The following is a 23,011-nucleotide window of genomic DNA, read 5'->3' on the forward strand; positions in this document are numbered from 1 at the left end:
AAAAAAAAATTGACTCTGAAAATCTGAAATCATTCAGTTCCAAAATCTAAAACTTTATTTATTTTGAGATAGGGTCTCACTGTCACTCAGGCTGGAGTGCAGTGGCACAATCATGGCTCACTGCAGCTTTGACCTCCCGGGCTCAAGCAATCCTCTCACCTCACCTTCCCTAGTAGCTGGGACTGTAGTCAGGAATCACCATGCCCAGTTTATTTTATTTTATTTTTATTTTTGGTAGAGACAAGGTCTGTCTATGTTGCCTAGGCTGGTTTCAAACTCTGTTCTCCCAAAGTGCTGGGATTACAGGTGCAAACCACCATGCCAGGCCTCCAATTTTTGGATTAAGGATGCTCGACCAGTAATGGAGTGCAAATATTCCAAAATCCAAAACAATTTGAAATCTGAAACACTTCTGGTCCCATGACTTTCAGACAAGGCATGTTCAACCTATATTTTCTGTAGAAAACCTGCACCCTGCATATCTATTTATTGCAAAGACTAATTTTGTAGAAAAGGTAGGAGTCTCCCTCACCGAGTTACTTTATATTTAAGTCTTATTAATAAATATTATTCCCACTGTGAAACATGTATACACCCTTGGTGTACACAATTTAGAAACCTCTGAACATACTTGTTAATATCTCTTTCCTCTGGGAAAGGTTTCACTATTATTTAAAGTATCCAAAGTCATCACACAATGAAATGATCCTAGTTTTCTAAACAAACCTGTTCGGCTTACACTTTGCAAGCAGCAATCCTACATCTGATGACAGGTATTAAATAAGAGATTCAGTAGTTCTCCCCATGACGGAAACAGTCTGCAGTGAGGGAACTCACCTCCTCTTTGTCGTTCTGGCGGAGATGGTTGCAGCGATCCAAGAAACAGTGGCCACCCATGACCCACTCCTTTTGGATGAGGCTCTGGAAACCAATTCTGGTTCTGCAGTGGGGGTCCATCATCAATTGCACCAGAGAGGAAATGAGACAGCAGAGGTCGGATGCATTCTCCTCTAGGAGAGGCCCCAGCAGCAGTGCAAAGAGGAAGGAGGACATAAAATGTTAAAAAGTTTCAGAATGCTCTCACTTGCACAGTTAAAAGTAGGATTCCCAACACCAAGGTCTACTATTAACGGTCATGTTCTTACTCCCTAAAGGCAAGGGCCAATAAAAAAGGGTTACGTTTTCAGACTGAGAGATGAACTGCTCTAGCATGTCTAGTACAGGTTCTGGCATACACTGGTACTAAATATGGATTTGCATACTGAATAAATAAATGCAGCATTGCAAAGCTACTTTCAGCATGTGGGGGTCTAGGTGTGCCACACAGAGACAGCAGAATCACCCACATAATGATGACCAGCCAGGCTCCGCAGGCCAAGACTAAAGCTCTTCCCTCCTAGGGTGTGGAAGCCTCCGTCACTGAACTCCTCCTGGGGTGTGGACGCCTCCGTCACTGAACTCACTATTTCACGGCTCAGCTGCTTCTCAAACTCACCTCAGACATCCCTTCCTCTACTCCTAAGTCCTCCACTAACTCTACTTTGGAGGAAGTTTAATATTTCTTGACTGTAGCAAAATTATTTCTATTTTCAGCTCTAAGGCTCTGTCCTTTTCTGTTTGAGGGGCACAGAGGTGCCTGCTTCTCCTGCCTAGCCTAGGAGACAAACTCTCCTTGGTCTACTTCTACATGCCCACCTGCCATGCACTTTCCAAAACTCATCTGATGAAAAGTCCACTCACATACTTGTTTAACATTCATGACTTAGAGCAAAAGAACCACATATCTTTATCCGTGCATTTGTCTTAGAGTTTTAAGATCCTAAAAGTCCGGGTCTACATCCCCATAGTTTCCCTTTCACAAAAATAGGTGCAACTCGAGTTGTTTTTAAAAAATGTCCATGAGGAGGATGGTGCTAGTATCATTGGCGTTAGAGAAACTTAAGAATGAATTGTAGGCCGGGCGCGGTGGCTCATGCCTGTAATCCCAGCACTTTGGGAGGCCGAGGCGGGTGGATCACGATGTCAGGAGTTCGAGACCAGTCTGACCAACATGGTGAAACCCCAACGCTACTAAAAATACAAAAATTAGCCAGGCGTGGTGGTGCACGCCTGTAATCCCAGCTACTCAGAAGGCTGAGGCAGAAGAATCGCTTGAACCAGGGAGACAGAGGTTGCCGTGAGCTGAGATCGCACCACTGCACTCCAGCCTGGACAACAGAGGGAGACTCCGTCTCAAAAAAAAAAAAGAATGAATTGTAACTAGGGAGGTGCTCATATTGTGATAACTCTTTCATCCTGACCCCTATAATCACAGAGCACTATGAGTCCAAGCTTACACTTCTCCCTCCAGGAAACAAGCCTCAACTATGGGATGACATGGGTTACAGAGAAACAGATTTTTATTTTTGTCTTCTAGTGCTATCAGTTTTCAAAACAAGTGTTTTTTTTTTTGGAGACAGAGTCTCACTCTGTCACCCAGGCTGGAGTGCAGCAGCACAATCTCGGCTCACTGCAACCTCTGCCTCCCAGATTAAAGCAATTCTTGTGCCTCAGCCTCCCGAGTAGCCAGGACTACAGGCACACAGCACCAAGCCCGACTAATTTTTGCATTATTAGTAGAGACAGGGTTTCGTCATGTTGGCCAGGCTGGTCTCCAACTCCTGGCCCCAAGTGATCTGCCTGCCTTGGCCTCCCAAAATTCTGGGATTGCAGGCATGAGCCACCATGTCCAGCCACAAGTTTCATTTTTAAGGAACTCTTTCTTCTTGGATCTGAAGGGTGTTAATGATACTCCCTTGGGTAATGGAATGAGGGACTAAAAGAGATTTCAGTGGTGAGACAATTCAGTAGTCCATCCAGGAGTGAAGGACGTCTCAGTTCCATCAGTCAAAGATTCAAATTTCACTTTATGCAACTCTGTGATTAATGTGTTCTGGCCCTGAGTCCTTCCATTTCTTAGACCTCCAATCTTTCTCTCTCCTCCTTTTCACTAGTTGCTCAGTACTCAAATAATGCTCTGTTCTGTCACGGCTGGTTAGATCTTTTTCAATAGCACACTTAAGGCAACTCTCTCATTAGGTTGTAAACTTCTTGAAGGCGGAACAGAGCCCTGCACATGGCAGGGGCTCAATAAATGTATTCAAATCTAAGTCGGTCAGCCAATATCAGATGGACAGAAGCCACAGAAAGATACATTTTCCAGGCTGCCCTTAGAACCCAGGGCCAACAGTTACAGAGTTTCAGAGAATGATAAAAGCTTGGGGGTATAAAGCATGAGACAATCTACTTAATCTATAGTGTGGGGCTATACGAAACATAATATTTCTAAACAGCAGGTAATGTTTTAGCTCATATGTAACTAGTTACAGCACCAATCTTCCTTGCATGGTGGTTCACACTTGCTTTCGCACATTCTGAATGTTTGCATCATGTACAGCAAGTTAAGCCCACTGAGGAAAAGGAACTCACAGGCCACCAAGTTTCTACGGTAACTGAATAAAGTTGCCAACCACAAAGATATAAAAATAACAACCAAGTCATCCATGGATCTCTTTATATAACAGGGATTCTAAAAAGATTTTAACTTTAACCAAGCTCAGTTAATATAAAACAAAATCCAAAACATTAAGAAATGTGAGCTTTGGTAAAGATACCAACAATTCCTTCGTGGATTGTGAATAGGTCTGCCAAGTGCAAAGTGAAAGAATTTTGTTTTAAACTCTAACACTGAAATCCAAGGCAAAGGATTCCAAGGTTAGGGAGAAAGGAATAGGAAGGATTTCTACACTAACTCACTCCTTTTGTTTCCAAATACATAAAGCTACATGTACAAAAATTGAATCTCAAGTGAAAGAAAATGGAAATCATCCTTTATGCTTCCTATATATTACCTAAAAGAAGAACATTCATGTTTTGTGCTTCCATACATTCTGTAATCTCTATTGCTTTTTTCAGGCAACGTCTAAATAGGAAAGAGACAAGAAAAAGGGGCATTAGTTCATGAGCTTGGTAACACAAACATTATGTAGTTTAGAGATAGTCTGACTTGACCTTCAGTCTTCTCTCTTATTTTTTTTTTCCATGCTAAAATCCTCTAGAAAAGAAAATAACTTCTATTTACATTATTTAGATACCGGGATATATTCCTGCCCATTAGAAACTGAAAATTTTCAGAAGGGAATCCTAAAATTGATGTGAAAATGCTCCTAGGTAATTTCTAAACTAGACATTCTTATTAAAAACTCACGCCTGAGTCTGCTGGTGAGCAAGATTCATAAAAATCCATACCTGGAGAATGCGAGACATGACCAGATTACTTTACTTAAGGTGACCTGCTGAATGTATCAGAATGGCTAAAAAGCTCCAATATGCTCAGAAATCCTTTTTGTCTCTCTCTACACGTTATTCCCTTTGTGACTGTTGCCGCTATTCCCAGCTTTGACTTGTATAACTGGGGGCCTTCACATATGTTGTCTTCTGCTTGCAGAGGTGTCCTCTCCTACCCCCCAGCCACCTTCCCTTCCCACACCCCGACTCTTCATCTGGCTAGAGATGCTCACCCTTCTCTGCCCACCCTACACAAAGAAGGGTTCTTTGCTTCCATAACATTTATCCCTGTCTGCCATTATATATTCAAATTATGAGACGTGTAGCAGGATGCCTGAAGCACAGTTCAGTGTCTGGAGGGCCAAGGCTCCTTTCCGCAGTACTCAACTTCAGAATGGAGGGAGAATGTGTGTGAGGCAGTAGGAAGCATTGCTCTCCCTCCTGAAATGTAGCCTAGCATTAGAGCTACTCTCTCATCCTGATCATCATTTCTGTTTTGCACCTTTCTCTGTCATATCCTCTATTTAATGGCAACAGAGAAGAGCTATTCGATATAGAAAGTAGGAAAGGCAATATAACTGTTTTCTGGAACTCCCAAACCAAAAATACCTGACATTAATCATGGTTTTTAAAAACACAGATAATATATGCATAAGACACAAGATTAAAAAAAGTATTCAGTGAAAAGTCAGTATCACTCCTGTTTTTACCCTCAATTTCCTCCCTGGAGGCCAGCACTGCTGCCTCAATAATAATTCTGGGTTGTCACACTCTTTCTGTGTTTTTTCAATGCCTTGTCTGTAGACTACATCTCCTTGTAAGCAGGTGGCATGTTCATAAATTCCTATCAAATGTGCACAGAAATAAGTAGCAAATATAAAATCTAGCTGTAGAACATGTGATCTAAGAATATTTAACTGTCAAATATCAAACAGTTAAATTATTTGTCAGTTTGATCTACTACCCTGAGTTAGACAATTACAAAATTCATGAGTAAAACAATGGTTTGAAATACCTGATTATGTCAAGCCAGCTGCTACTTTCCAACAGAGAAAACCATTTTATATCTGTGTCCCAAAATTCAGTACTGTTATCTGAAGAAAGAAAAAGGAGTAAAGACGTCAGGTCATTGTTCACTGACATACTTGCCACAAAAATCCTGTGCTCCTCAACTGTGTCATTCAGATTAACAGTCCTGACTCAGACTGCAGAATCCAGGCACAGGACCCTATTTTGAGTAAGGGTCATTTCAAAACTTTGGCTGAAATGGTTTCTGAGCTGTAGGCCCCTAGAAGATTGTGGTGGTCAAAAAGAGATCTTTATTGCTAAAATAAGAAATTCCTACAATGCATACACAAAGCCATGGTTCATCCTGTAAGTCGACAGAGAGTAACATGCTTTAGGCAGAAATAGTTGACATCCAGGCTGCTAATTCTAGAAGTGGAAAATGCAACTGGATCCATCCTGATGCCACAGAAGCCTAAGGGTCAGGCTTAACTTTTATTAGAATCCCAATGCACAAGTTCATCCACCCAGCATACCATGACACGACTCCTCCTACATGCCTTATAAAACAGAGTACCTTAAATCTTACAGAAATCCAATATATTTAAAAGTTGCAAACTCAGGCTGGGTGCTGTGGCTTATGCCTATAATCCTAGCACTATAATCCCAAAAGCAGGAAGATCACTTGAGGCCAGGAGTTTGAGGCTGCAGTGAGCTATGGTGGCGCCACTGCACCCTAGCCTTGGCAACAGAGTGAGACCCTGTTTCTAAAAAATGAAAAAAAAAAGGCCAGACGTGGTGGCTCACGCCTGTAATCCCTGCATTTTGGAAGGCCGAGGTGGGCGGATCACCTGAGGTCAGAAGTTCGAGACCAGCCTGACCAACACAGAGAAACCCTGTCTCTACTAAAATACAAAAAAATTAGCCGGGGGTGGTGGCGCATGCCTGTAATCCCAGCTACTTGGGAGGCTGAGACAGGAGAATAGCTTCAACCGGGGTGGTGGAGGTTACGGTGAGCTGAGATCGCACCATTGCACTCCAGCCTGAGCAACAAGAACGAAACTCCATCTCAAGAAAAAAAGAAAAAAAAAGTTGCAAACTCAAATCAATAAAAGACAGATATCCCTGAAAGTCCTGAGTGACTGAAATAAAACTAGAATGAGTGTCCTTGATTAAATAGTAAACATGTATTGTAATGTTTTAGTTTGAGTTAGAGTCATACATTGCTGTTTCCCCTGCAAGAATATAAGCTCTTGGTGTTATATTTCTCTTTATCACCAATGCCTAGCATAGTTAGTATATACAAGGGGACTTCAAAAAGTATGTGAAAACATGGAATTAAAAGATGAAGATAAAAAATATAAACTTTATTTCTCAACATAAGCTCCATCAAGTTTAAGACACTCTCATCCCCCCTAAAGAACTGAGGGTCCTAGGAATTTAACCATGTCATTGCAGTCTATTTTACATTATTAACTGAAAAAAAAATGGGTTCCCTTCAAGGATTTTTGTGTTTTTTTTGAGATGGAGTTTTGCTCTTGTCAGCCAGGCTGGAGTGCAATGACACAATCTCAGCTCACTGCAACCTCTGCCTCCCGGGTTCAAGCGATTCTTCTGTCTCAGCCTCCGGAGTAGCTGGGATTACAGGTGCCCACCACCATGCCTGGCTAATTTTTGTATTTTTAGTACAGATAGGGTTTCACCATGTTGGCTAGGCTAGTCTTGAACTCCTGACCTCTGGTGATCCGCCCACCTCGGCCTCCCAAAGTGCTTCAAGTATACATGTGAGCTACTACGCCCAGCCCCCTTTAAGGATTTTTTAAGATTAGAAAATGAAGTCAGAAGGAGTCAAATCAGACTTTTAAGGTAGATGTCTAATGAGTTCCCATCAAAACTCTTGCAAAATTGCCCTTGTTTGATAGGAGGAATGAGCAGTAGAGAAGGACCCTCTGATGAAGTTTTCCCGGGCATTTTTCTACGAAAGCATTGGCCAACTTTCTTAAAAAACTCTTATGGCTGGGCATGGTGGCTCATGCCTATAATCCCAGCACTTTGGGAGGCCAAAGAGGGTAGATCACTTGAGGTAAGGAGCTCAAGACCAGTCTGGCCAACATGGTGAAATCTTGCCTCTACTAAAAATACAAATATTAGCCGGGTGTGGTGGTGCACACCTGTAATTCCAGCTACTCAGGAGGCTGAGGCACAAGAATCACTTGAATCCAGGAGGTGGAGGTTGCAGTGAGCCAATATCACACCATTGCACTCCAGCCTGGGCAACAGAGTGAGAATTTGTCTCAGAAAAAACAAAACCTCTCATAATAAGCAGATGTTTTTGTGCTTTGGTCAGAAAGTCAACAAGCAAAATGGCTGGAGCATCACAAAAAACTGTTGCCATGACCTTTGCTCTTGACATATCTGCTTTTGCCCTGGCTGGACCACTTCCACCTCTTGGTAGCCATTGCTTTGATTGTATTTTGTCTTCAGGATCGTACTGGTAAAGCCATGTTTCTTCTCCTGTTACAATTCTTTAAAGAAATGCTTCAGGATTTTGATCCCACTTGTTTAAAATTTCTGTTGAAAGCTCTGCTCTCATCTGAAAGTGATCTGGGCACAATGGTTTCGGCGCCTATTGAGTAGACGGTTTTTTTTGTTTTGTTTTGTTTTTTTGTTTTTGAGATGGAGTCTTGCTCTGTCACCCAAGCTGGAGAGCAGTAGCATGATCTTGGCTCACTGCAACCTCCGCCTTCCGGGTTCATTTTCCTGCCTCAGCCCCTCCAAGTAGCTGGGATTACAGGCACCCACCACTACGCCCGGCTAATTTTTGTATTTTTAGCAGAGATGGGTTTTGCCATGTTGGCCAGGCTGGTCTCAAATTCCTGAACTCAAGTGATCCGCCCGTCTCAGCCTCCCAAAGTGCTGGATTACAGGCGTGAGCCACTGCGCCCAGCGAGTAGGTTTGCTCAACTTTATCCTTTCAGTCAGAATTGGGTAGGCTGAACCAACTGAGATGTCTATGGAGTTGACTATTGTTTCTTCTGCTGTCGGTCCTCTTCAATTAGGGCAGAAACAAGATTAATTTTTTCCTCGCAAATTGATGTGGACAGTTTGCCACCACAGGCTTTATCTTCAACATCATCTGCTCCTTCTTAAAAATGAGTTGTCCATTTGTAAACTGCTGATTTCTTTGGGGCATTGTCCCCATAAACTTTTTGTAAAGCATCAATAATTTCACCATTCTTCCACCCAAGCTTCACCATAAATTCAATATTTGTTTTTGCTCCAATTTCGGCAGAATTCATGGTGCTCTAATAGGGCCTGTTTTCAAACTAATTTCTCACCCTTCTTAGCTCCTCAAACCAGATCCTGCTCAGCATGTTATAATAAGTTAGTATGAGTTATTTTGGGGTAAAAAAGTTTTGGTATTCATGCATAGTTTTTTCATAATATACATTTTCCATGAACTTTTTGAAGACCCCTTGTTCAATGGAAACACAATAAATGTCACTGAATGAATCCCAAAACAGTTAAGAATTTGCTAGGCTAAAAAGTCCAAGTTAGTCCAGGCAGTGGCTCATGCCTATAATCCCAGCACTTTGCAAGGCCAAAGTGGGAGGATCGCTTGAGCCCTGGAGTTCAAGATCAGTCTGGACAACATTATGGGACCCTGTCTCTACAAAAATTAGCCAGGTGAGGAGGCGTGTGCCTGTAATCCCAGCTACTTGGGAGGCAGAGGTGGGAGGATCACTTGAGCCTGGGAGTTTTAAGGTTGCAGTGAGCTGTGATCATGCCACTGCACTCCAGACTGGATGACAGAGGTGACACCCTGTCTCAAAAAACAATGTCCAAGTTAGGAAAAGTTACCTATAGGCATGACAAATCTCAGAGCGTAAACACTCATTCCAGAATGAAGAGAATCAATGAGTGACTGAGCAGTGTTAAATATGAGGCACCAGTAGGCAGCCTGGGCAGGAAAATGGGGGTAGCTGAGACAGGCATATTTCATTTTCTACTTTGTACATTTCTGGTAGAACTTTTAATATTGTTAGAAACTGTATATTCCCAATCAGGGGAAAAAATTAAAGTATTTCCACTTTGGGAAAAAGTCTACAGAGGAAAGCGAACATTATTCACTTTATAAATTACTGCAAATTACTGCACTTTATAAATTACTACATAGTTCAAAAACTTTTAAAGGAAGAAACCAAAATGCTCACCACTGGGCAACTGGTATGCTGAGGAAGGGGAGAAGAGGAGGGTGGCTGTGTGATCACTGCCACAATAAGGAGGCAGGGGGGAAAGCCTGGAGAGAGATGGAGAGGGAAGTGTGGTAATGGCAGCCAGACCCCTGGCTCCATGACATCACAGCCCTGGGCTCTGCGTACTAACATAAGGAACCCAGGGAAAAGGCACCAACTTTCACCTGATCTGCATGGCATGTCTTTCCCCATATGACACAAAAGTTTTTGCTCAGTATTCTTCTCACCTATCAGAAATAGCTGTTTAAATTTAGAGTATGCAGTCTGGATTTCCTGCAGGGATAGGAAGTTGCTTGATACGTCTTCCGTTTTAACAATTTCATAGGGTGGCCTGTGGATGGTCTTGTAAATTCTAGGTATCAAAAAGGAATATGAGATTAGAAGAGCAAACACAAATTTTGCTTAAGGATTTACTACATGCCACAATCTGTGTCAAGGGCTCAGTAGGCATTCTCCCATTTAATCTTCACCTACCAGGCAATTGCTGCAGGACTCCTGTTCCCAGTCAATGGGTGTGGAAATGGAGGTGCATAGAGTAAAACTGCTTGGCCCAAGATTATCTAATTTATAAACTGATAGAACCATGATTTGGACAAAGGCAATGTAACTCTGAGTCTATTCCTTTTTTTTTGTTTTAAATTAATCTACTTTGAGTTTTTTTTGCTTTGTTTTTTTAAATTTGAAACATGTAGAAAGTAGAATAGTATCGTGACATGTACCATGACCTAAATTTGACAACTGTTAACATTACAGACATCATGTCACCTCCCCGCTGAAGACTTTAGTGTGCACCTCTAAAAACAAGCAGGTGACACTCTTAATTATTATGTTATACTGACTCCTTTCAAATTAACTCAAAATGATCACTGTAATTTGTATTCCCCTAGCACTAAGCTACCAGTAGGTAAACAGAAATAGACATACTACTAAGAACTGTTCCCTGCTTCTTGGAAAACAAGAATTGAACAAGAACAAAATGTAGAACTAGTACTGACCCATCTAAGAAGCTCTTTTGGATTTGTAAAATGCCGTCATCCTGTTCTTTGGGCAGTGCTGACATTTTCAAAAGGGCACTTCCATTGTGGCAGGACCAACACCATATCTGTAGAAACAAATAAAGCTTTACCAGATACAATAAACACAACCCAACAGGGGACACATACATGGAAATCTGTAACTTCAGTATGAAATGGCTGGACATACTTTATTAAGCCTGGGAGTATTTAGTCACAATGAAAAAGAATGATTTAGTTTTAAAAAATAAAACAGGTCTAGGTAGTCAGACACAGACTTATGGTCTAACATATACCTTTTGACTTATCAGCTGTTAACCCAGATGATGACAACAACAACATTATTATTATCAGGATAGTAGCTATCATTCAAGTGCAGCTTATTACATGTTCAGGTATTTTACATGAATTAACTCATTTAATTGTTATGGTAACTCTCTGTGATGGGTATGATTATTTATCCCCCTTAACAGCAAGAAACTGAGGCTTGGAGAGATGGAAGGACTTTCCCAAGTTGTACAAAAGTAGCTGCAGTGTGACTCTAAAGGCTGTGTTGTATATGGATGGCAAAAAGGGGGCAACTCTCATTAGAGAAAATCCACACTAGGAAGAATGGAATGTTGGCTATTTGACATAACTGAATTCAAGACTTGTGACATGCAAGGCACCACATTAGGTTGTGAGAGGGCACAAAGATACTAAGACACTGTATCTACCTTTAGAGCTTAGTTTCAAAAGGGAAATAAGCTTAGGAATATAATAAAATAAGGTAGAATGTATTATATAACTGAAGAAAGAAATTTCAAGGAACAACAAAAACAAGGCAAGGAGAAAGAAGTCACATGAGTGACCAAGAGTGGGAGACGAGGCTGTTTAGGCTTTCTTCTGCTTTGGCAACAGGTTAAGGTGTTCAGGCTTTTTTCAGGTTACAGTGGGGGGTTTTGTTTGTTTTTCAGGAACAAAAGGAGATTAGAACTGATCTTGGGGCAAAGTAATCTGCCAGTGGAAGCTAGAATGGAGAAGAAAGACAGACTGGTTGGACAGGTGAGTACAGTTGTGGACTTTGAGTCCTGCATAAAGGCCTGGCTAAGTGCTTGAGAGTGGCTAAGGTCCAGCCCTTGCTTTGCTGACCAAGCCATTGGCCTGGGTTCAAAGATAAACCTGGAGGAAAGACCTTTTATAATTCAGCTGCCCAGAGGGAGCACCTTTTTGCCATTCATCTGCCAGGTATAAACCATGCGTTGGATATGCTAGCAGTGGCGCAGACCCAGAGTTAGAGATCGGCATGACAATCCAGGTGATATTGTGCACTACACTTAGAAAATCACAAAGGGGAACTGGTTCGGGATTTCTGGGGAAGGTGATGGAATCAGCACATATTGGGTGTCTAGTATCAACAGGACCTCCATGTGGAGATATTCAGGAGGCCCCTAAAATGAGAGGAAAGCAGGCCTTGCACTCTAGAAATGGGAGCTTATGGCCTGCTGCAGTGGGGGAGCTGATGAGCCCAGCCAGAGAGCAAGCACAGAGCGACACAGAACTGCTTTAGGAACTGCTGAAAACAGCAACAACTCCTCTCTTGGGGCCAAGCCACACTTTAAGATTCATGATGAGGTGGAAGTGTTAGAACGTAAGATAATCAAAGGGCCCTTTGCTGTTTTTGCATTCCCTTTCTCAATGCCATGCTAAGCGATGTGCAGAAACCACCATACAGTTTTCAGCTCTCTGCCTAAGGTGGTGAAATTTTGGTGCCCAGGCAATTGTGCCTCCCTTAGTTGGCACAGCCCACTTGGATAAAGGGGGAGATACTCTTAGCCATGACTGGATGGTGAGTTCTAAGAGACTAAGTGTTCTTAACCCTTTTTATCTCCTCTTCTGGAGCAGAAGGGGCAGAAAGCATAGTCCCTTGGTGATATCCAACTATAACTCATTTTCCATCTGGGGCACATGTAATAACTTCTAATCATAACTGTCTCATCTCATTTGAGGCGTGAAGGCCAACTCCCTTACTCCCTTACTATTCTCTGCGTGAAACAGTAAATAGAAAAAAGCAAAGTTCCTGGTCAAAGAGGCTTCTTGCAGAAATTTAGCAAAAAGTCTTCTATTGCTGCAATTTCTCTCTGGGAACTGTGAGGGCCAGAATTCTTAGTATGAGTGACTTCATAGGCAAGAATCACAGTTTGTTAATCGTATTTGTTTTTTTAAAAAAAGGATTACTCATTATTCAGTACATTTTAAGGTCCCTCTCTTAATAGAGTCAAAAACAGAGCTTTAATAGAACATCTACAATCTGAGGCAGAAGGCAGTGTAAGCAGGAAAGGACCATGAAGGAGGTCAGCAGGCCAAGGGAGCACAGTGTTTCCAAGACCAGGACAGGAACTTAAAAGACAATGTCATCAGAGTCAAACACTGCAGTCATATAGGGAAATGGGGCTGCACACGATGTAAGGACTTCTGGGAGGGAAATGTCCACGGTGTGTGGGGAGTAGAAGTCATGTTGCAAGAAGAAATGGTAGAGAAAACAAGTATAGACTCTTTAAATATGCTTGGCAGTACAGGCAGAACAAGACAGCCGCTTGACTACTAAGGAAGTGCCTCAGGTTAAGGGAGACAGAAGGATGTCTTCAAGAACAGACATAGCAGAACAGACTTGGGAAAGGCAACCACGGAAGAGGGAAGGCCCATGGAACTGGGCTCCAAACAAGGCAATCAAGAGCCCAGAGACCCAGATTCTGTATGAAGGAAACAGGAGCCCAGAGAGAAACTACAGGAGGCTGAGTAGAAGGAAGCTGAGGGAGTTCTTGTTGCTGTCCTGGATCCCACTGGACTAGGGAAAAGGTTGTCACTGGGAGTTAAGAATGATACAAAAAACTTAAAGGGATGAAAACCTGTTCATGCAGAAAACAATGATATAGGAACCAAAAAGACGTAAATAGCATACTGCTGGGCGGGACAAAGCATCACCAGTGGTTTTTACGGTCTGTTAAGCACAGTTTGCTGTTTGGTTTGAATAATCCATAACAATGTTCATTTGCCCCAGAGGAAAAAAAGATACTCAGGATTGAAGAACAGTGGCCAAAGCCTTTAGAATAGCAGCAAGGACATGAATAAACTGACCAATTATACAGGTCTTCCTCGAAAAGAAGTGAAAGCAGGGAAGAACAGACTGGGTGAAAAGCCAGGGTAGACAGCATGGAGACGTGGAAATGTTCTGAAACAGACTGTGAATATACTAAATGTCACTATGGGAAGTTTTATGTTATGTGTATTTTACCACAATTTTTAAAGATTCTGTGAATGAAATGAAAGATCGACTGTTCATAATCTAGCCCTAAACTACCTCTTCAATCTTAGCTTCCTATGCACCTACTGCAAATTACCTGTTACTATTGATTTGAGTGCTTATATGCCAGGTCCTAGAGAAAATGTATGTACATGCAATCTTGCAGATCAGTGGTTCTCAAACTTTTTGATCTTAGACCCCTTTATGTTCTTAAAAATTACTGAGGACCGTGAAGAGCTTGTGTCTACATAAGCTATAGCTATTGATATTTACCACATTAGAAATTAAAACTGAGAAACTTTTAAATACTAATTCATTTTAAAACAGTAATTACCAATTACCTGTTACTGTAAATAACATTTTCCACCCAAAAACATATAGGAAGATAAATAGCTTTATGTTTTTGCAAATCTCTTAAATATCTGGTTTAAGAGAAAATAGTTTGATGTTCTTATCTCTTAACAACAAAAATAAGCATGGAGAATAAGTGTAAATATGAGTAGGTTCAATAGGAATGAGAGAAAGAAGAACAAGGTAAAGACGAAGCCAGAGAGGGGCTTACGGACACTCACATCACCTAGTTGTCACATTTTCTGTAAGTCTCTTAAGAGTCAGAGGAGACATATGCTAAACAGAAAACAGTCCAGATCACCTAAAGCAGGGGTTTTCAACCTGCATTTTGTGCCCCCACCCCACCCACGAGGGGACATTTGGCAATATCTGGACATATTTGTTGGTTGTCACAACTCACGGGATAGGGGTGCTACTGGCACCTCAGAAAATGCTACTGGCAGTGCTGATGCTATATATTCTACAATAACAGCCCCCCACAACAAAGAATTATCTGGCCTAAAATGTCAATATTGCCTAGGTTAAGAAAGCCTGTCTCAAAGAAAACTAAAAACAAGAGGCTATAGTGGTACTGTGTACATTTAAAAGGATTGGGTATTCTAGGTTAAGGTACGTAATTTCACCAATTCCAAATATAAAATAAATTACCTTTTAATTTGCTTAAGACCATTTCTGGTGATCTTAATGTTCCAGTCAAATGAAAATTTTATGTTAAAAGAAAAGAGAGGGAGAAAGAGAGAGAGATTGAGGGCTCTATGTTTCCCGGGTAGATGTATAAATTCCATCTTGTGTAATACTTTTTTGCTGTCCATTCACACAAACTCCACTGTAACTTTTAGGACGTACAAATATAGGAAGAACTAATGAAGTGAGAACACCTTCTCACGGTTTTCTTTTCTTTTCTTTCTGAGACAGAGTCTTACTCTGTTGCCCAGGCTACAGTGCAGTGGCACGATCACAGTTCACTGCAGCTTCGAACTCCTGGCTCAAGGGATCCTCCCACCTTAGACTCCAGAGTAGCTGGGACTATGGGCATGTGCCACCTTACCAGGCTAATTTTAAAAAATGTTTTGTAGAGATGGAGTCTCGCTTTGTCGCCCAGGCTGATCTCAAACTCCTGGGTTCAAGCGATCTGTCTGCCTCGGCCTCCCAACGTGCTGGGATTATAGGCATGAGCCACTGCGCCCTGCACTTCCCACAGTTTCTATCAAAGTAATGTCTCAGGTTCCTCACTCAAATCTTATCAGAACATTTGCTACTTCTCATGCCCAAGGCCTGGCTAGAATGCAGAGTATTTACATTTCATATACTGCAGGGATGGAGAAGCAGCCTATTCCTACATATGTGAACAGTTCATCTCTGTTTCTTCCCACAGAGCATACCCCCTTTTCTAGATCCCTCTATGAAAAACTGAAAGATAGAGACTCTCATTTTCATTCCTCTAAAGCATCCGTTTTCGAAGTGTAGTATACACTACCCTGGGAGGTCTCAAGATCCTTTCCGGTGGTCTGAGAGGCCACAGCTATTTTCATAATAATACTAAGATATAATTTGTCATATATACCGTGGTGACTTTTGGTACAAAAGCAGTGGTGGTAAAATTGCTGGTGACAGTACCAATCAAGGCAGGGCCACCTAACTGTACTGACGCTCACTGTATTCTTCACTGCCACACCAGCAGAAAATAAAAAGTTTCCCTTCAGAATGTCCTTAATAAAGAACTAAAAATTATGAATTTTATTCATTGTGACCAACTCTGTCCCCAAAACATGCTTTTAAACATCTGAATCAGTAGCATATATTTAGAAATTAGGAAAACTCACATAAAAATCTGTATCTAGGCCAGGCGTGGTGGCTCACGCCTGTAATCTCAATACTTTGGGAGGCCGAGGCAGGCAGATCACCTGAGGCCTGGAGTTTGAGACCAGCCTGGTCAACACGGTGAAACCCCGTCTCTACTAAAAACATAAAAAATTAGCTGGGCCTGGTGGTGGGTGCCTGTAATCCCAGTTACTCGGGAGGCTGAGGCAGGAGAATTGCTTGAACTTGGGAGGCAGAGGCTGCAGTGAGCAGAGATTGGGCCATTGCACTCCAGCCTGGGCAACAAGAGCGAAACTCCATCTAAAAAAAACAAAAATAAAAACAAAACAAAACAAAAATCTGTATCTATGGCTTCTCCTGAAAAATCAGGACATCTGGCAACACTTGGCTCATATTCCCATGTGGCATATACTGCCTAGCACTGAAGAGATGTCCCCCTAGACCAGGCGAAGGGCCTCTGGTTCACCACAAGGTCATACTCATTACCTGCTTGGCCTCCATGGGCTTCTGGGCACATGACCCTGCTTAACCATACCTCCACCCATATGGGAGTGACCCTTTTGGTGAACCAGCTGTGCACACAGCACAGTACTTATTTATAATTCTCATTCCTTACTAAATATCCTGCAGGCCTGGCAATTCCCAACCACCAATTAGAAACCGGAGTAACTGCCAGAGTCTTGCTTTCTTTGATCAGTGACACATTAAATATGGCTCCAATCCCACTCTATTCTGTGAAAACTAAGAAGCACTCCATGTTGTCTCTGGGAGAAAACACCACCATGCCCATACAAAGATTAACAGTGTGGGCCAAAAAGAAGCTTAAATCCTACTACCCTTGGCGTGCTTTGGCTCAGGTTCAAAATGACTCAGGTGTTAAACCGGGCTTGCTTTCAACACCAGACAGATCTACGATCCTCTTAAAACTCTGTTAATGTCTCTTCTAAAAACTCAAGTGCATTTGTGAAAACTTTAGAACCCTGTCCCAATCACGTTTAAGAGACTCCTCTAGGGAGTCCCTAAGATATTTTTGGATTGTTCTTGGACTGAAAACAAACTCTAGAACAAACGCCAAGGGCTTTCAGTAGGATCATTTTGCCAGGATAGACCAATGCACGACCCACACCTCTTAGGGTTCCCAGATGCACTTACTGGTATGCCGTGACCCTGAAAGCGCTGCACATTCTCTTCAGGAAGAGGGGTGGGGACCACAAAGTATGCTGGCAATCTAGAAGAAAGAAATGTTATCAAGTTTTAGTACAACACTTAATTCACAAAATATGAAAGCTCAACTTCAATGGATACGATGAATACAAGCAGAGTGTTAAGCAGATGGGACCATATTTCCCTGTTCAGAACCAGCTCAGAGGAACTGCTGCTCTCGGCGTGGCATGAAGTACTCTGGACAAATCAGTGGGGAATCTAAGTTCAAACTGTGGCTCTGCCTGTGATTCTGTACAACCCCAGGTAAGTTATTCTACCTCTCTGGGTCTGTTTCCTCTTTCAAAAATGAGGGGATAGGAAAATATGATACCTAAAAGCATTGAATTCTGAAATTGGGAGTATTGTTCTCATATAGTAGCCATATAAGCACCTGTGTTGTTTTCAGTTAAACAGGAAAAACAGTAATTATGAGGTTTGCTGCCCAGACATTTTATCAAGTGCTCTGACAAGAACATTTAAGTGCTACTGTGTACCAACCACTGTTCTAATTACTTAACACCTCTTATTTAATATACTTACCAATAAGTACCGAACATTACTTATCCATTTAATCCTCCCAACAATTCTATGATATGTAATATTATTTCCATCTTACAGATAAAGAAACTGAGACACTATTCTGCTAAGACTCTTCTCTGGTTACACAACTAGTTAGCACACAGTGCAGCTGGGACCTGAACCCAAGCAGTGGGACTTCAACTTCTATAGGAGAAAATTTAGTCTCGAAAAAGAACAAACTGTTAAGTAGTAGGACATGGTAGAATGAAAGATCAAAATTACTTGGGGACATCATCTCTCAGGCAGCAGATGTAGGTTTCTGTTAATAAGAAAACTGCCCAAGTTTCTATCACTGTGAATCTATAAGAATCCGTAAGCATCTTGTCCTCAAAGAGCTTGAAATAAAGCCTCACAAGAAATAAGGTGCTTATGGTGTTAAGTTACAGTGGAAAATAATCAATGGCGTTTGTATGCATGCTGCATGAGTGATGTAGATCAGTTCATAGGAGATGGAGCAACAAATAAATATCACCATGGGGATGTGATCATCAAAACCCAGGCTGTGGAAAACTACCAGTCAAGTTTCTTCAACATATTGCAAGAAAAATATGATGGCTTGAAAATCTATAGATAAAGCAATTTAACAAACCTATCAATCTCATTTAATCTTGATTACTTTTAAAAAAAGATTAAAAAGATGACAGAGAAAGGGTTTAAAAATTTGTAAGACACGGCTGGACACGGGGGCTCACACCTGTAATCCAGCACTTTGAGAGGCCGAGGTATGGTGGCTCATGCCTATAATCCCAACACTTTGGGGGGCCAAGGTGGGAGGGCTGCTTGAGGCCAGGAGCTTGAGACTAGCCTTGGCAACATAGTGAGACCCTACCTCCACAAAAAAATTAAAAAAAATTAGCTGGACGAAGAGGCACACACCTGTAGTCCCAGCTACTTGGGAGGATCACTGGAGCCTCCAGGAATTCAAGGCTGCAATGAGCCATCACTGTGCTACTGCACTTAAGCCTGGGTGACACTGTCTTTAAAAAATTAAAATTAAAACAAGATAATCCAAGAGAGGGTGAAGCAGGTGGGGGTACAGAGAAAACAAAATTGGCCATCAGTTGATAACTGTTGAGTCTGGGTACTTGAGGGTAAATGGGAATTCATCATATCTTCTTTCATTTTATACTGCTTGAAATTTTGCATTTAAAAAATCATCAGCCAGGCATGGTGGCTCACGCCTATAATCCCAGCACTTTGGGAGGCTGAGGTGGGTGGATCATGAGGTGAGGAGTTTGAGACCAGCCTGGCCAAGATGGTGAAACCTCGTCTCTACTAAAAATACAAAAGTTAGCTGGGCATGGTGGCAGGCGCCTGTAATCCCAGCAACTCGAGAGGCTGAGGCAGAAGAATCGCTGAACCCGGGAGGTGGAGCTTGCAGTGAGCCAAGATTGCGCCACTCCACTCTAGCCTGGGCAACAGAGCAAAACTCTGTCTCCAAAAAAAAAAAAAAAAAAAAAAAGAACTTGGACTGGGCATGGTAGCTCACATTGTAATACCACCTGAGTTCAGGAGTTCAAGACCAGCCTGGGCAACACGGCAAAATCCCCCTTGCTACTAAAAATAAAAAATAAAATATAAATAAAATATAGATATAAGTTTTTTGTAGTCATATAAAATATAAAAAATTGAGCCGAGCATAGTGGCGGGCACCTATGGTCCCAGCTACTCAGGAGACTGAGGTGGAAGAATCGCTTGAGCCCAGGGGGCAGAGGCTGCAGTGAGCAGAGATCGTGCCACTGCACTCCAGCCTGGGTGACACAGTGAGACCCTGTCTCAAAAAAAAATCCAAAACCAAAAAATCTTAAAAGTAATTAACGAAGAAAAAAGTTCCAATAAGATTGTGATAGAAAACCAGGTTTGGAAACTAATGGTCACTAAGACACTTCAAACCATCAAAACTGTGAAGAATGTTTGCCTTCTGAAGTTATGAAGTACTTGAAATATTTTCTTGTAAGTCTGCCTGAATGGGTGACTGGTAAGGCATCCCTTTTTCAGGTGTAGTCATTGAAGTAAAAACCTCTCCACAGATCAACTGCTCTTAAACTCAGGCTGCTAATTCAAATCAAGTGGGAAGATTAAAAGATTACCAATGTCCAGGCTCCATCCAAGAACTATTAAATCAGAAGCTTAAAAGCTCTCCAGGTAAGCAGTTGGGATGAACACTGTTGTTCCAGAAGATCCTGCTACTCACAGTTTCAGCAGCATGAACTGGAAGCTGATGAGGACTGCAGACACTCTAGCCTCCCCCAACCTACTGAGTCAGATTCTGAATATTAGACAAGAGCCTCCAGTGATTAGACACACATTAAACAGAGACGCACTGCTCTAGATGGTAGCTTACAAACAGGCCACTGTTTCTCAACCTTTTCAGGACAGTCATCTGTGCAGTTGTTTAAACCAGATCCTGAGCTCCTTCCTCAGTGGCTCATGCTATAAAGCTGGACTGGGGCCCCATGGTTTTAAAAAATTTCCATGTCTTCCCCAACTAGTGAGGTTGAATATTTTACACTGTTAGTTCATTGGTGAGTTTTCTTATAGATGTTTTTTCACACACACACACACACACACACACACAAAAAAGTCAGAACCAAATGTATTGGCAAATATCCCATCCATCACCCAGCAGAGAAGGCTGTACAGAGACGAAGAGCACTGCAGTCAGTGAGAGGTGTGGAGGGTGTCCTCTCCTGACAACTTAATTCCAGGTGGATTCCATGGAGTCCCCACTGTGACATTCCCATTGGATACAAGCAATCAATCCTCCCTCCTTGGAAAGCAGTCATTTCAGTCATTAAGATGAGTTTAGAACACAAAGTAAACAGTTCCTGCAAATACAAGATGACTTTACTCATGGAAAGTTGTGTTATCTACTCAGGCACAACCTCCCAGAACAGCAATGTCTTCCTGTGCCAGCAATAGCTCCTAGGTCCCTCTGTGTGGTACACACTCCACAGGGCCACATACCATCCTATGCGTTTACAGGGAAGTGGGATGAGAGAAAGGTTTGTTAGGAGGAGAATGAAAAAGAGAAGGAAGAGACCTGTGGTACCAGAATAGCCAGCTCTGACCTTGTGGGAAAGTGAAGTAGACAGTTCCTTGTTCTTACCCAAACTGACTGCAGGACCCCTCTGAATACAAATGGGGCTTTTCCTTCTTTCTCCTATTTATTGAGCTCCTCTTAGAAGCCAGCCACCGTGTTATACTGAGGATATAACAATGGGCAAAAACAGCATCCTTTAACTTCACAGAGCTGTAGGTTGCAGAAACTCACATTAACCAAATGATGATACAAAATAACAACAAACTTACCATTGCAGGAAGCGCTGTGAAGAGGGGCAGACAGCGCAATGAAAACTCACAAGGACACCTGACTTAGCCTTGGGAAAGCTCACAACTTAAGTGGTACCTGGGGCCAGGCATAGTGGCTCAAGCCTGTAATCCCAGCACTTTGGGAGGCTGAGGCAGGCGGATCACTTGAGGTCAGGAGTTCAAGACCAGCCTGGCCAACACGGTGAAACCCCGTCCCTACTAAAAATACAAAAATTAGCTGGGCGTGGTGGCGCACGCCTGTAATCCCAGATACTTGGGAGGCTGAGGCAGGAGAATCGCTTGAACTTGGGAGGCGGAGGTTGCAGTGAGCCGAGATCACACCACTGCACTCCAGCCTGGGTGACAGAGTGAGACTCGGTCTCAAAAAAAAACAAAACAAAACAAAACAAAACAAAAAAACAAAAAGCAGTACCTGGGGTAAGATCTGACTGATGAAGTGGAGTTAATTATACCTATGCATCTAGAAGCAAAAAGGACTTCCAGACAGGAGCCTGTGGGTAAGACCTGTGGCAAGGAGGTCAGTACGGCCAGAGGGGTGGGACACAAAGCTGCAGTCAAACCATGAAGGGCCTTGAGGTGCTTGTTGAGGGCTCTGTTCTGTACCAAGAACAGCGGGAAGCCACTGAAGCCAGGGACAAGTGCCATGAGATGCGTGTGGAGTAGCCTGCTTGGCATGCGACATGGAGAATGGATGCTGGGGCACCAGTGGATGGGGGAGACCACGGAGCAGCGACTACAGTGGTCTGGAGGGAAACAAACCACAGCTTTTCCTGTATATTTCTGACATGCTAACACCTATGCAAATGCCAACTAATTAGTATGTGGCAAGATTTTTTTTAAAAACAATTCTGGGAACTTATGTTAGTATCAACATCTTATTACAAACTATCATCTCCTAGGAGCAGGGGGTTTCTAACTTCTTTCTGAGCAAGAGCTAGCTTTATCCTTTCAAGCTTTAAAACCGGGAAAGAGAAAAGAACAGGGTGTGGCTGACAATGAGGTTCTTAGTGGGGGTCAGGACCCTGGCAGGCCCTTCCCCACTGCCACCACAGCTCACACTGTGAAGGTGCTGCAGGGCGGCAGGGAGGGGGGCCAGTGGCAGCAACCTGATAAATATTGAGAGTGATCAGAATCAAAACTGATTACTGAAGAGGCCTATCAGAACCACGATACAAAGAGCTCTACAAAAATACAAAGTTGTATGAATCTGTTAGCAGGGTGTTAGGGAGTATGTTCCAAAATGATAATATTCAAGTTTCTGAAAACAGATTATACAGTCAGTCATGCTTTAAAAATGTAGGTCAGCCAGGCGCAGTGGCTCACGCGTGTAATCCCAGCACTTTGGGAGGCCGAGGCAGGCAGATCACTTGAGGTCAGGAGTTCAAGACCAGCCTGGCCAACATTGTGAAACCCCGTCTCTACTAAAAATACAAAAATTAGTGGGGCGTAGTGGCAGGCGCCTGTAATCCTGGCTACTCAAGAGGCTGAGGCAGGGGAATCACTTGAACCCAGGAGGCAGAGGTTGCAGTGAGCCGAGATCGCGCCACTGCACTTCAGCCTGGGTGACAGAGTGAGACTCAGTCTCAAAAAAACATGTAGGTCAGATCATATCTGCCTCTGCTCAGCCTCCCTCTCATTGTCCTCCCATCAAAGTCTCTGGGCCCATCATCTCCCACACTTTTCCCTAGCTTGCTCCTCCCCTATCCCTGGGCACCTTGCTGTTCCTCCCCCAGGCCTTTGCCCTTACTCCTCCCTCCACCTGGAATGCTCCTCCCTCGGGTGTCCTCTGACTCAACCTTTCACTTCCTTTATGACTATGCTCACAAGCCACCATGCAAAAC

General features: G+C 42.7%; 1 protein-coding gene across 2 annotated transcripts in view; it reads right to left on the minus strand.

The window, feature by feature from the left end:
• The window catches only part of MTMR12 (myotubularin related protein 12), an 83,977-nt gene that overhangs the window by 10,893 nt on the left and 50,073 nt on the right, over window positions 1–23,011 (minus strand). For both annotated transcript variants that reach the window (XM_054488620.2, XM_063664694.1), the window contains exons 8-13: window positions 17,208–17,283; window positions 10,583–10,689; window positions 9,815–9,939; window positions 5,342–5,420; window positions 3,891–3,961; window positions 838–1,010 (exon numbers count right to left, since the gene is read on the minus strand). In XM_054488620.2, the coding sequence (XP_054344595.1) occupies window positions 838–1,010; window positions 3,891–3,961; window positions 5,342–5,420; window positions 9,815–9,939; window positions 10,583–10,689; window positions 17,208–17,283 (631 nt within the window). The remainder of the gene's footprint in view (window positions 1–837; window positions 1,011–3,890; window positions 3,962–5,341; window positions 5,421–9,814; window positions 9,940–10,582; window positions 10,690–17,207; window positions 17,284–23,011) is intronic.

Source organism: Pongo pygmaeus, chromosome 4 (assembly GCF_028885625.2).
Source record: "Pongo pygmaeus isolate AG05252 chromosome 4, NHGRI_mPonPyg2-v2.0_pri, whole genome shotgun sequence".
Taxonomy (NCBI): domain Eukaryota; kingdom Metazoa; phylum Chordata; class Mammalia; order Primates; family Hominidae; genus Pongo; species Pongo pygmaeus.